Source organism: Phyllobates terribilis, unplaced genomic scaffold, assembly GCF_046119375.1.
Source record: "Phyllobates terribilis strain yellow unplaced genomic scaffold, ASM4611937v1 Scaffold_13__5_contigs__length_258822181, whole genome shotgun sequence".
Taxonomy (NCBI): domain Eukaryota; kingdom Metazoa; phylum Chordata; class Amphibia; order Anura; family Dendrobatidae; genus Phyllobates; species Phyllobates terribilis.
The window spans coordinates 119,151,186-119,166,172 of record NW_027362773.1 but is presented as its reverse complement, the minus strand read 5'-3'; the positions used below and the strand labels follow the sequence as shown (position 1 = coordinate 119,166,172).

Below are 14,987 nucleotides of genomic sequence, written 5' to 3'. Positions count from 1 at the left end.
CTTTACGGAGAGGGGGCAGTGTAGGGGAGGACATTACGGAGAGGTGCAGTGTAGGGGAGGATATTTTGTGCAGGAAGCACATTGAGGGGCAATTATTTGTTTATGGGTGCAGCATGGGAGATATTTATGGGGCAGTATAATGATACTTTATTTTTAAGGGCACCATGTTGGGAAGAGCTGCTGAAGATGGAGAAGAGGGAAGTGTGCAGAGACAAGCACTGGGCATGAAGTCTCATCATGGCGTCTGTACTACATGAAGATAAAAGGGATGGGAATGATCAGAGAAGATGTCATCTATAAAGGTACCTAGATGAAAATGTTTATTTGTATTCCTTTCCACATCTCATCAGTGCTGTGGTTCCTGTATGATCCACAGTCTGACGATTACTGGTAACAACAACTCTCAGTATCACCTTACCATTGTTAAGGACATACTGGGAGTTGCAGGCTTACGTGATACAAGTGCATATGGGGCTTACCTGAAACCGCAATTGATCACTGTGATCAATGTACTAAGCTTAGCCATGTATTCCTGTACTGACGGTGGTTCTGGCACTGCTTTCATGTACTGATGGTGGTTCTGGCGCTGATTTCATGCACTGACGGTAGTTTTGATAGTGTAGCAATCCATAACGTGCTTCTTGTTAAAACTGAAAAATCCTCAAAACTTAGTTTTGAGATTATGAGGAAGATTTGGTTGAGTTTCTGCTCCCAAACTCAGTTTGGGTGTGTTCACATTGATTTTTTGGAGCAGAAACTCTCCAAATCCTTCTCAAATACTCAAAACTTGGTTCTGCTGACGTATTCGTGTAAATATCACTTTACATTTTTTGTGGCCCTTCAGATTGTCATATTGAACCAATGTGGCCCTTGGATCAAAAAATGTTGTGCACCCCTGCTTTAGCTCTCCTCTCTACAGCATCAACAGAATACAGACTTCATTTATAGCAGCTTGTACTCTGTGCATGGAAAGAACATAGAGACTATGGTGAGTGACCCCTGTGCTTTATCCATTCTCAGAATACAGGTGTAGTGAACTCCTTTCCGTGTTATGCCATAGGTGTAGGTGGCCTGGAGGATTACTTATAATCTATTCACAAATTTACCATTTAGGCTCTGCTCACATGTCTAGTCGTTATTTTAGTTTTTGAATCCGTTTTGGGATGTAAAAAAAAATAAATAAAAAAATAAAATGATCCTGTGCAGGATCCAATCATTTGAATGCGGACGGAAATGTCCCAAAACTTCTTATTTTTGACTGCAAAAGAAACAGTCTACATAACTTTTTTATATACTTTTCCTCTGACTGTTCCACTCCTGATTTTGGCTTACAAATACTGATCAAATACTGAACGTGTGAACATGGCCTTGGATAGTTATCTGCTTTAGAAAAAGTTTTAATGAGGATCTACAGTAAAGAGCCACTTTGTGACCAAACATATTTAATGGTGCCGGAGGTCCAGATTTTAGTAGATCTGCTCTTAGGATAGAATGTAGAGTAATACATTGAATATATAAATGTACATTATCAGCTTTTCCATGGGATTCTGTCCCTTTAATGCACTTTTTCCCCATCTTGACCAGCGTTCAGCACTGGGAAACGTTCAGCCATAACCTTAGGTTATGTCCATAGACTAATAAGGTCAAGTACACAAGTCCACTTGAGAAATGCAGCTCCCCGGAATCCTATGAATATAATTATAGGGATAGCGGTTCTGCAGTGCTTACAAGTGTAAAGTACATGAAAGATCCCTGACAAGAAATCGTTATGATGAAACAAATACCGCGCTTTCATGGGGTAGTTCACCCTTAACTTTTGTCAAACGCTGTCACATTTTCTGGGAAATACTCGTACTGCATATAAAATATATCCACGCATACATCTATAAATTCACAGACATATTCTGCGCACTACAGAAAAATATATAGGGGACACACATTACCGGAAAATAAACAACGGCTGCTCAGGAGGCCATCTGCTGGCCACATCGGGTACTGCTCAGCACAGGTTTAAAGTAATTTTGTGGGGGTTTACAAAAATAAAAAATAATAGTAAAGAAACTTGTTTTAGCTTTAAGAATTCAGGTCATACGTCACTCCATCTGAATGTGAAGGGCTGTTGCGCTTTTCAGGGACTCAGTGAAGATATTTTTTTTTACTTTTTGGCGGCATTAATTTAGCAGACACTCAGGCACCATTATTTCTTGATATAGGGCACTTAGGGACATTATTCCTACTTAAGGGGGCACTCAAAAGGACATTATAACTTTTTAAGAGGATATACAAGGGACATTATTACTTTAATGTGGCACTTGGGTCATTTAGACTTTTAGGGGGCATTTAAGGTGCTAGATTACTTTTTAAAGGGGGCACTCAAAGGGCATTATTACATTATAAAAGGGAACACTGGGCATTATTTTATAGGGGAACACTTTTGGCATTGAACCTCCATTTATGCCTACATGAGGTTTTGTTAGAGCCCACAGTTTTCCTTAAAGAAGCAGTTGGTAGAAATTTTTGTTATTTTTTTTTCTATTTTTTTAGAAAAGGTTTCCTTGGAAAACCACATTGCAGTACAAGAAACAAAATCACTAGAGATGAGCACTGTCCCTTCCCATCCCTTGGCAGAAGGACCAGGTCAGTCTTCAATTCTGCGGCCGGCATTATTGGCCCTGCATCCTCGGCGCCCATGGCGTTTACTAGGCCCCTGCAATGTCATGGTGTTACATGAGACCGAGCCACTAGACTTCATGACGATCGTCATAATGCAAAATATGTTTACTCAACTTTTAAAAAAAATAAATAATGCAATCCACCCTCGATCAGCTTTTTTAGATGTATATGTGGGGACAACAAAGTATTAAGTGACACAAAAAATCTCAAAGAAAAGTGTCGCCAAATTGCTATTTTGGATCACTGTTGACAAAAATCTGGATACTTTTTTTATGTTAGCTGCAACATTCTTTAATGCTGCAAAAAAAAAAAAGATGGAGAATGTTTTACTTTTCAGTGAAAGTCAATTGCAGACATGTGCAGCTGTGAGACATACTGATACATTGTATATACATTGCATGAGAAGAAATAATATGTATCAAATAGAAGCCAAAATAGTAAATAAAACAAAACCAATTTTAGTATTTTTGGTGCGTTTTTTTCACCACTTCCAATGGGTGAAAAAACGCTGAAAGAAGTGACATGATCTATTCTGCAAAGAATCATGCAAAGCACAAAACACTGATCAAATAAAAAACAAGGTGTGTGCATTAGATTTTTGGAATCTCATAGACTTTGCTGGTACTGTGAAACGCACCTGAAAATTTGCATAAAAAAAACGTATGAAAAAGACGCGATGTGTGAACACAGCCTAAGGCCCCCTATACACATTTTGCGTAATGTCGGCTGAACCTGCCGATATCGATAGGTTAGGGTGATGGTGTAGTGTGTATGGGGGCTCGGAAAATTTATTATCAAGGGAAATATCGGTGTGGCATGTCCGATTACATGATTTCGGACTACTAATTGTATTGTCTCCCGGAGATAAGCGGTCAACAGCTCTTTCATAGAGAACACAAAAGCACCTGGTTTATCTCCTTATTAAAAAAATAAAAAATACTGCAACACCATTGACCATTGCTGATCTCTCTTTATGTTATCACTCCTTGAAAAACCACTGACCGCTTAAGATCTATGGCCCCAATTCATCAAGGCTTGGGGGTGAGCTGGAGTCAGACGCTCCTGACTCATGAAGAGGTGCTCGCTTCTTCATGACTCAGGAGTCACCATCAGAGAAAGGGAATGCACCTCGCCACTAATCTTACTCCAATCGGGGACTGGGGTAAGACATGTGGCGTAGCAAATGCCAACCCCATCCTGCCCCAGCTCTGCCTTTTTTTTTGGAGCTAGGCAAAAATAGTGAGAGACCACCAAAAGTTGCAAAATTTTAGCGCAGCTTTGAATTGCTCCAAAACTTTTGCAACTTTTCAAAACTTTTTACCCCAGAATTCTGGCGTAAAAGCTTCGATGAATCGGGACCAATATCTTTATATTTTGAGCTTTGAGTTTCACTTTTTTGACCTTCGCAAACTTCTCACGCTGAGAACCAAACCTTACGCACTGATCTAGGCTACCATTGTTCTCGGCATGTTTACACCGGACAATAAGCTGTCGAGAACGATGAGCACAAAATAACATTTCACCTCACTGTCGAGCGTTTCGCTCGCTCGACAGGTGATCAGCAGCCTGTTTACACCGCTCGATTATCGCAAAATGAGCGTTCCGAGGAACCGGGTAAATGTTTACACCGGATGATACGCTACTGAAAACGATGATCTTTTTGTGCAGCACAAAATAACATTTCACCGACTAACGAGCGTTTTGCTTGCTCGAGGGGTAATCTGCAGCCTGTTTACACCACACGAAAGAACCGTTTCTAGGAACAGGGTAAAATGCACCTCTTGGAACAAGCATCACTTCCCGTTGTAAAATGCACAGAAAGTTGATCCTATTGTTTCAGTAATGGCTCCGCTCAATCTGCTGCATGTAATAGAGATATAATGCTGCAGCCATCGCCATCTGTCACGCGCTGCGGTTTCACATGCCATAATGGGATAAGCGTACACAGGTACGCTCCTTATCCACATACACATGTGATGCATTACAATATTAGTAGATGTTATTTCATGGCCCAATGAAGACTAAATCACACCGACGTTCAATGGGAACCGAGCTGTAGAAATAACTTTAAATATGAAACATCATATATTATCAGCGGCACGGCACGGCGATGGTTAAAGAGGTATAAAAACCATTACTTATAAGGCAGAAGGATCCTGCACCGATAGTCCCTGGGGAGGTGACGCCGCATGAAGATCTGTCCCTAGCAGTAATGGATGTCAGTGGCGAAGCCTGATAGATGCAATTTATCTCCTGAAAGCTGGCTAACGAGACTCCCCCTAATCTGTCCCTCAGCCGCCCCCTTCCCACTCTCTTCACTGCTGTTCCCTCTCTATCATCTATACTTTCTCTAACGCTTTCCGTCTCATCCCATTAACCCTGCTACTGCCAAGCTCGATACCAGTAGATGGTCTCTGGGGGTCCCAACCGCAGCTGTGTGCTCACATTTATGACATGCTAAAAAAAAAACCCGTAAAAGTAAAATCTAAAATCCTACAGCATTAGACAAAAATGGTGGAAAAAAACAAAAACAAAAAGAAAAAGTAAAAAGAAAAAAAAGAAAAAAATTCAATATAAAAATATGAATTCCTGAGAAAATGTGACTTTCTGTAAAAGCAAAATCTAAAATCCTACAGCACTAGATAAAAATGGTGGGAAAAAAAGTAAAAAAATAAATAAATATAAATATATATACATATATACACACAGTATATATATATATATATATATATATATATATATATATATATATATATATATATACACACACATACACAGTATATATATATATATTTTATGGATTAATGAGAAAATTGAGAAAATGTGACTCTCTGTAAAAGCAATATCTAAAATCCTACAGCACTAGATAAAAATGGTGGGAAAAAAGTAAAAAAAAATAAATAAATAAATATATATATATATATATATATAAATGGTGCAAAAACAAAAAGAAAAAAGTAAAAAAAATGAAAAAAATCAATATAAAAATATAGATTAATGAGAAAATGTGACTTATGGTAAATGTTATGTGCACAAACTAAAAGGTGGATTTATAATAATAGAAAGATTTACAGAACACCAAGGTAGAAAACTTCACATCAGTGTGGGTAAAGTTTGAATGGCTTAAAGGGGTTGTCCGGCCTTGGGGCTCAATTCCACAGTAACTCTATGTGACTGCAGACTTGTGAATCCTCAAAAGCGCGCAGTGTGCAAGCACTCAGGATTCTCTGGTGCCAAACGGTCATATTTGTATGCAAATCTTACAATTTGCATACTTTCGGCCACATTCCTACTAGACGTGTCTGGCCTTGCTCGATTTACTTGTATTTAGCGGATGTCTAGTTGGCACGTGACTGCATGTATGCAAATTCCATACTTGCGGTCACATGCCCACCACTCCCGGCGCCAGCACCAGAGAATCCTCACAGTGCGCTGTGTGCACGCAGCTAGGATTTTCCAGTGTCGGCATCAGGAGCGGGCAGTCATGTGACCGCAAGTATACAATTTGCATACTCTGGCCACATTCCGACTAGACGTGTCTGGCCCCGCTAAATTCACTTGTATTGAGCGAGGCTGTGCATGTCTAGTCAGCATGTAAACGCAAGTATGCAAATTGCCCACCTGCTCCTGGCACTGAAGAATCCTGACAGTGCGCACACTGAGTGCTGTGAGCATTTATACATCAGGCTTGAGCACCAAGCATGGCAACCAAGTTAACCTGATGCCCTTGGGACAACATGGGGGTAAGTACTTCCTTTTCCTTAAAAGAGACTAGCTGAGTATGGAGTCTTACAGGCAATGCTCCAAGGGAGAAACCATTACAATTCGCTCTTGATCCTACACTGATGAGGGGAAAATACTCCGAAACAGGAAATCTGCAAAATTTCTGGCTTGTCATTTCCCTGATCAGGTGCACGATGCCATTTCTGTCCAGGTATTACAGGATCAGCCCCATTCGCTAGACTGGTCTGGACATCAATCGATAAGTGATGAAATTGGAGCTGAGCAAGGTAGAGAAGAAACGAGCTTGTGACACAACATGAAGGGTAATACTCTCAATTATTTCCAAAAGTATAATATTGCTGAATGGACAATTTCTTCTCTGAACCTTTTTGCGCTATTTTACTCATTGACCTAAAACTTCATGAATCAGCAGGAGATCCCTTTAGTATGATGGCGATGATATTTCCAGATATACAGCAAAATCCACAATACCGGACAGTCTGGAGTTTAACGAAGACACAAGGTGAATCCAATAAAGAAAGAGAAGAATGAAGGATCCCACGATCACATAATCAGACATATAAGTAAAAACGGATAACACATTGTACTTGACTAAAGACAGCAGAAGAACGTTTCCATATTTTTGCAAAGTGCATATGTGCAAAAAGAAAAAAAAAAGCATTTATTATAAAATCTCACGATTTCAATGAGTTACTATTGAATTTTAATCATCAAATCCAATAGTAATTATATGTGAAAATACACACAATTATATTATTACAAGAAATCCCAAAACTGCAATCCATAAACCATTTATCTAACTACATTCCCAATGATTAAAAGTCATTACAATCTTGACTTATTTAAAACGATGTTCATAAATAGTGGAGCATAAAACATGAAATAAACATAAATGTGAAACTGTATTTACCAATCAGAAATATAACAAGCTACAAAACAATCCAAAAGTACAGCAGAAACATCCGCGGCTCGCAATGATGAACAAATCAGAAAAGTACTAAGATTAATGTCGCATACACATCCGTGTGTCATGATCCAAAACCGGACCGTTATGCACACACTGTCCGCCGGTCTCCTGACCCAAACTTTCCAGTCTTATATGTGCCTACGAGACGGTCAAGGTTTGGTTCAGGAGACCGGCGGACGGTCTGTGCATCATGGTGCGAACTTAGAGCGCCTTCGGTCAGAGCGACACTTCTGGCAATTGTCCAGATGGAAATCTCAGATGTGAACAGAGCCTGAGCTAGTAACCAAGACTGGAAGCAAATAGTAAAGTTTAGGCCTCATTCAGACGTCCATGTTTCAAGTACCATTTTTTCTCGGATAAAACACATACCCATTATAGTCTAGGGCAGTGTTCCCCAACTCCAGTCCTCAAGGCCCACCATCAGATCATGATTTCCTTAGTATTGCACAGGTGATAGTTCCATCATCCATCACTCTATGATCTGTTGGTGGACCTTGAGGACTGGAGTTAGTGGACTGGTAACACATACATGTTTTTCTGGATCCAATAGTCAGCAAAAAAATAAATAAAAACATTTTTGATTATATTTGTCAATCAAACTCAGATCTAAGAAGGAACGTTTCTACTCAAGCCTGGCATGTCAGAGTGAGGAGACTTCTAGGCCATGCATGCTCCTCTGGGAAATTAAATATGCAAATTGACTCTTCAGAGAGGAAGAGGACTAGAACTCTAGCGCCTCCTATTGGAAGCAGCGATGATAAAACTCTCATTCTTTCAAGTGATTGGGTTAGAGGAAAAAAAGAAACACTGCATCTGGATAGTATCCAAGTTGTATCCTTGTACTGTCTGGTTTTCACTATCTAAAGCTAGGAAAAATCTGGGAAACCCACAATCCTTTTTTTTTTTTTTTGCAAATGAGAAAAACTGATGGCAAAATCTGACACATGCACCAAAACTGATGAAAATCTGATCCGTCACACTGATGAATTTTATCTATTAATCTAGTTTGGAACGATCTGACGTGTGAATGAGGCCTAACATTTCTCTTTCATATTTGATAGGGTAAAAAAAAATCATTCTGTCTGGTAAGCACATCACCACCACCAGCCTAGTGAGCCTTAGCACAGCAATCAAGGCGCAGGGACCACAGCAGAAATTTCATTATAAGGTCCCTGAAATTCGGCATGATGGCAGCAGTGATCAATTTAATTTTACAGGTAATATCCTCAATTCTCTAAGAAACATGAGCTTTGATAAAATAAAGCAAAACTATACACATTTTTGTCTTTAAGTCCAAGAATTTCACCCTCACTACCTCTTCCTCACCAGCATCTCTAAGGCTTTTAATCCAAGCAATTACCTAAATAATTCTTTTTCTTTCCCTCTCCAAAATCTAAAACTACTTACGTAAATGTATTTTTTTTTCTATCCTTTTACCCTACGCTTACAATTGTTGTATACCGATACTCGTCGATCCGTCCCTTGTCGATGTGGATTTGTTTCGACCCTGTAAAAGCCATTTTTCAGTGTATCTCATCTGATAACACGCAGGTAGACGTCAATAGAGCCAACAAGGACATGTGAATAGATAACCACATTCCTAATACTGCCAGCTAATTAATAAAAACACTGCCTATATTCCTCCCGTGGCTTTCACATACTAATACAGGAAAACCATCTATGATGAAAATATGACATTAGCATATGGCTGCACATTTTATTGCGCCCTTTGCAGAGGAATGCATAGTTCACATGACTTTCCAGGAGACCTTTCCTGCACCATTGCGCTAGTTTCACCTAACTGCTAATAAATGGATGCAGTTCACTGCACAATCTCCAAGTTGTAGGGCACCAGCTGCGCAGACACAGATTACCTTCATACCGCACGGTGCAGGGAAAATCCGGCGCTCTAAATGCTCACGAGTTCCTTCTCTCTTGCAATATAGTGAATTGCTTATCTTACCTGCATTAACAATGGCGTCTACCTCTAGTTTAGTGATGTCCCCTCTGATCAGAGAAATCTTCTCATTCAGATCTTTGCTCTTTGGGAACTTGACCTCTTCAGGCTGTTTGGCTTTTGCCTCTACAGAATAGGGAAGAAGAGAGAATTTTATTTTTTAAATTTCTAAAAACTCATTTACTAACATTACCATTTCTTACAGTAAAATGGAGTCTGCACACCTACATTATATGGTTAAGTCAAAGAGCAACAACGTAATATCCAACTTGGTATTACAAGGAGAACATAAAGAGATCATATAAATATAATGACCCCTTATTAATAATACATCAAGCACATACAAAAATCACACTGTAACGTGTACCATGCAGAAGATATATAAAGATATATAACAAATATAATGACTAATACTGGTAAACCGGAATATAACATATCCAAACAGATTACCTCGAAGCAAAAAAATCCCTAAGGGCGCATGCTCCCTAATCTTACAGGTCCATGCGTCCAGTCTCAATGCATTTCCCCCTTTTAAGTTTTGGGGTCTTCAAGAGACAAAGCAATAAGAGGATGCTTAAGTACATCCAGAAGGGCTCACTCACATGACTGATTTTTCCATGTACAAGAAAAACGGACCGATTATTCTGATTAGAGTTTGATCAGAGCATGATCCGAGTGTCATCCGTTTTTCTCATGCGTGGAGACATTTAAAAAAAAAAAAAAAAAGTTTCTCTGTCTTCTCTATTCTGACACTAGGTGAAAATTATCCGAGTGCAGTCCAATATTTTCCCAAACCCATCGACTTGCATCGCCAATTTCGATCCGATCCTTGGATCGAAATCAGATATGTCTCCATGATTTTCCGTTGGCGAAAAATCCCGGACATGTGAATGGCCTCACAGGTGCGAGTGCTATCTATGAAAAATTCGGTCAGCACCCTGCGTGAAAATAGGACATTTTAATAAGCCCTAAAGGTGAGCAGTGATGCCCTGGTTCCAGCCGGACCCTAAATCGACAAACTCATAGGCAACCTATGAGACGGTTGAGTTCGGGTCAGGAGACTCATAGCTTGTCTGGAGAACATAGTCCATGAAAAGACCATGAAAAATGGACACATGAATGCAGCCTAAGCCCATAAAAGTGAAATAGGATGGACTGGGGGCACAGCAGAGTTTTCTCTATCCATTTTGCACAACTTGCACCATGGGGTTGGAACCCTCCAGAGGTGGGATGTCCAATAGTAATGGACAATATTTGGATCCAACAACCTAAGAACAGAAAATAGGCATGAAAAACGTACAAGCTGAGTTTATGGAATGGCAGGTGCTGAAGGGGAAGTTCTGAAAATGTGGGAAGCAAAGTTCATTAGCTAGCCTGGAGTTACACATATGACGTCGTCACCAGGCCGGCTAATCAAAAGAAGAGCCGCGGATGCCGTTAGGCAGGGGGTGACTTATGGCTCCCTTCCAGTAGCCACAGAGGACTGATGAGGTACAGTACAGACCAAAAGTTTGGACACACCTTCTCATTTAAAGATTTTTCTGTGTTTTCATGACTATGAAAATTGTACATTCACACTGAAGGCATCAAAACTATTAATTAACATATGTGGAATTATATAGTTAACAAAAAAGTGTGAAACAACTGAAAATATGTCTTATATTCTAGGTTCCTCAAAGTAGCCACCTTTTGCTTTGATGACTGCTTTGCACACTCTTGGCATTCTCTTGATGAGCTTCAAGAGGTAGTCACTGGAAATGGTTTTCACTTCACAGGTGTGCCCTGTCAGGTTTAATAAGTGGGATTTCTTGCCTTACAAATGGGGTTGGGACCATCAGTTGTGTTGTGCAGAAGTCTGGTGGATACACAGCTGATAGTCCTCCTGAATAGACTGTTAGAATTTGTATTATGGCAAGAAAAAAGCAGCTAAGTAAAGAAAAACGAGAGGCCATCATTACTTTAAGAAATGAAGGTCAGTCAGTGCGAAAAATTGGGAAAACTTTGAAAGTGTCCCCAAGTGCAATTGCAAAAACCATCAAGCGCTACAAAGAAACTGGCTCACATGAGGACCGCCCCAGGAAAGGAAGACCAAGAGTCACCTCTGCTTCTGAGGATAAGTTTATCCGAGTCACCAGCCTCAGAAATCGCAGGTTAACAGCAGCTCAGATTAGAGACCAGGTCAATGCCACACAGAGTTCCAGCACCAGACACATCTCTACAACAACTGTTAAGAGGAGACTTTGTGCAGCAGGCCTTCATGGTAAAATAGCTGCTAGGAAACCACTGCTAAGGACAGGCAACAAACAGAAGAGACGTGTTTGGGCTAAAGAACACAAGGAATGGACATTAGACCAGTGTAAATCTGTGCTTTGGTCTGACAAGTCCAAATTTGAGATCTTTGGTTCCAACCACCGTGTCTTTGTGCGACGCAGAAAAGGTGAACGGATGGACTCTACATGCCTGGTTCCCACCGTGAAGCATGGAGGAGGAGGTGTGATGGTGTGGGGGTGCTTTGCTGGTGACACTGTTGGGGATTTATTCAAAATTGAAGGCATACTGAACCAGCATGGCTACCACAGCATCTTGCAGCGGCATGCTATTCCATCCGGCTTGCGTTTAGTTGGACCACCATTTATTTTTCAACAGGACAATGACCCCAAACACACCTCCAGGCTGTGTAAGGGCTATTTGACCAAGAGGGAGAGTGATGGGGTGCTACGCCAGATGACCTGGCCTCCACAGTCACAAGACCTAAACCCAATCGAGATGGTTTGGGGTGAGCTGGACCTCAGAGTGAAGGCAAAAGGGCCAACAAGTGCTAAGCATCTCTGGGAACTCCTTCAAGATTGCTGGAAGACCATTTCCGGTGACTACCTCTTGAAGCTCATCAAGAGAATGCCAAGAGTGTGCAAAGCAGTCATCAAAGCAAAAGGTGGCTACTTTGAAGAACCTAGATTATAAGACATATTTTCAGTTGTTTCACACTTTTTTGTTAAGTATATAATTCCACATGTGTTAATTCATAGTTTTGATGCCTTCAGTGTGAATGTACAATTTTTATAGTCATGAAAATACAGAAAAATCTTTAAAACAGAAGGTGTGTCCAAACTTTTGGTCTGTACTGTATATGAACCGATCTGATTTCCACCAAACATTGATTGGCCAGTGTGGATTCCAGGATTTTCTTACTGTTTTTACATAGACGGTGACACTGATAATTAAAAAAAAAATATTTATGCTTAATATGAAATTTGGACTTAACTAATCAGTCATTTCCTGATGATAGATTCTGCTTAAGCCCTTATGTCAGCGATATTTCTCTCGGTCTGACTCACGTCTTAACAAATATATTATCAGAATGATCTTCCTCGCTGTAGACTTACAGGCGGAGATTTCGCTTCTTTTTTTTTTTTTTTGAGATGACAGGAACAAATTATTTACAGGAAAGAATTTTTTTTTCCATTGTCGCATAATAAAAGTCTGCTATTCCCTATAATGATGTCTGCTCTGCAGCCGCTCTCTACGTACTGTCATTGTAGTAATAACATTGATTGACAGGGAGAAATACTGCTTAGGATGTGTGTTAAATCTACCCGCCAAATTGCTACAATCACTTTGGTCATGTAAAGCGTAGCAATTATGGCTATTTCCTACTAGATCATATGTGAAATCGCTGCAAGCAATTAAATCGTTTCTTAAAGAGAGCGGTGTGCAAGATGCCGGTCTGTAACACAGGAGAGGATGCACCTCGTCCGTGTAAGACAATGCTCAACGTCTGACACGGGTGACAAATGGATTTAAGCTGCATAAAGGCAAACATATATTTTTAATGGTGGATCATGGAGGGAAGAGAATATCAGAGAACGTCTATACACATGTTTTACGCTTGTCCTGAACTCTAAATAATATGTCGTCACAGTGTAATCAGTCGACTCAACGTGGTAGGTTTGTGGCTAAAATACGGAGTTTGGGTGAAACACTATCGATGAAGCCTCTGCGACACCTTTTCCAACACATGCTCACTATGTGTCAAATCTCAAATTTGGCTCTGCTGCATATACCTCAAACTGAGTCTCCTGACAAACTCATTTCTACTGTAACGCATGCTTCGCTCTGCTGCTCCAGTGTGCCTGCCTGCGCACTCGGCGCTACTGATCCGGTGTGCCTGCCTGCGCACTCGGCTCTACTGCTCCAGTGTGCCTGCGCACTAGGCTGTGCTGTTCCAAGATGCTTGCCTGCATACTCAGCTCTGCTGTTCCAATGCGCCATCTTACATACTCAGCTAGGTTCTTCCACGATCAAGGTGCTATTCAGTATATCAACCTCTGCTGTTCAATGAACAAGGTGCTATCCAGCATAATAGGCTCGGTCGTTCCATGATTAAAGTGCCATCAGCACATCTCACTGCTGTTTCTCATCTTACTTGACAGCAAGATTTACCTCTGGCAGGTACTAGGAGCACCTTAATAATCCCTCTGTTATACCTAAACGCTACATGTTTGTTTTAAAACAATGTTAAATCCTCTTTGTTCGTCCTACCTGTGGGTAGTGGACTAGCCCGGGACTGCTATCAATCATTTTTACATAGTTACATAGGTTGAAAAAAGACCTCGGTCCATCAAGTTCAACCTTTCCCCACCAAATTTTGTCACTAAATTATCTATAACCCACAATGTTATGTGTATAGAGGAAGTCATCCAGCCCTTTTTTGAAAGCTGTTATAGTGTCGGCCATTACTACCTTTTGTGGTCGGCATTCCACAGTGTGACTGTAAAGAACCCTTTCCAGTTTAGGTGCCAGAATCACCTTTCTTCCACCCGTAATGAGTGCCCCCTGGACTCTGTCCTAGATACTTTACTCTACATTTACAGTTAGGTCCATATATATTTGGACAGAGAGAACATTTTTCTAATTTTGGTTCTAGACATTACCACAATGAATTTTAAACAAAACAATTCAGATGCAGTTAATGTTCAGACTTTCAGCTTTCATTTGAGGGTATCCACATTAAAATTGGATGAAGGGTTTAGGAGTTTCAGCTCCTTAACATGTGCCACCCTGTTTTCAAAGGGACCAAAAGTAATTGGACAATTGACTCCAAGGCTATTTCATGGACAGGTGTGGGCAATCCCTTCATTATGTCATTCTCAATTAAGCAGATAAAAGGCCTGGAGTTGATTTGAGGTGTGGTGCTTGCATTTGGAAGGTTTTGCTGTGAAGTAAACATGCGGTCAAAGGAGCTCTCCATGCAGGTGAAACAAGCCATCCTTAAGCTGAAAAAAACAGAGAAAAAAAAATCCAAGAAATTGATACAATATTAGGAGTGGCAAAATCTACAGTTTGGTGCATCCTGAGAAAGAAAGAAAGCACTGGTGAACTCATCAATGCAAAAAGACCTGGGCGCCCACGGAAGACAACAGTGGTGGATGATCGCAGAATAATCTCCATGGTGAAGAGAAACCCCTTCACAACAGCCAACCAAGTGAACAACACTCTCCAGGAGGTAGGCGTATCAATATCCAAATCTACCATAAAGAGAAGACTACATGAAATGAAATACAGAGGGTTCACTGCATGGTGCAAGCCACTCATAAGCATCAAGAATAAAAAGGCTAGACTTGACTTTGCTAAAAAACATCTAAAAAA

General features: G+C 40.4%; 1 protein-coding gene across 2 annotated transcripts in view; it reads right to left on the bottom strand.

The window, feature by feature from the left end:
- MACROD1 (mono-ADP ribosylhydrolase 1) overlaps positions 1–14,987 on the bottom strand; it is a 912,057-nt gene that overhangs the window by 878,159 nt on the left and 18,911 nt on the right. For both annotated transcript variants that reach the window (XM_073659510.1, XM_073659509.1), the window contains exon 3: positions 9,348–9,467. In XM_073659510.1, the coding sequence (XP_073515611.1) occupies positions 9,348–9,467 (120 nt within the window). The remainder of the gene's footprint in view (positions 1–9,347; positions 9,468–14,987) is intronic.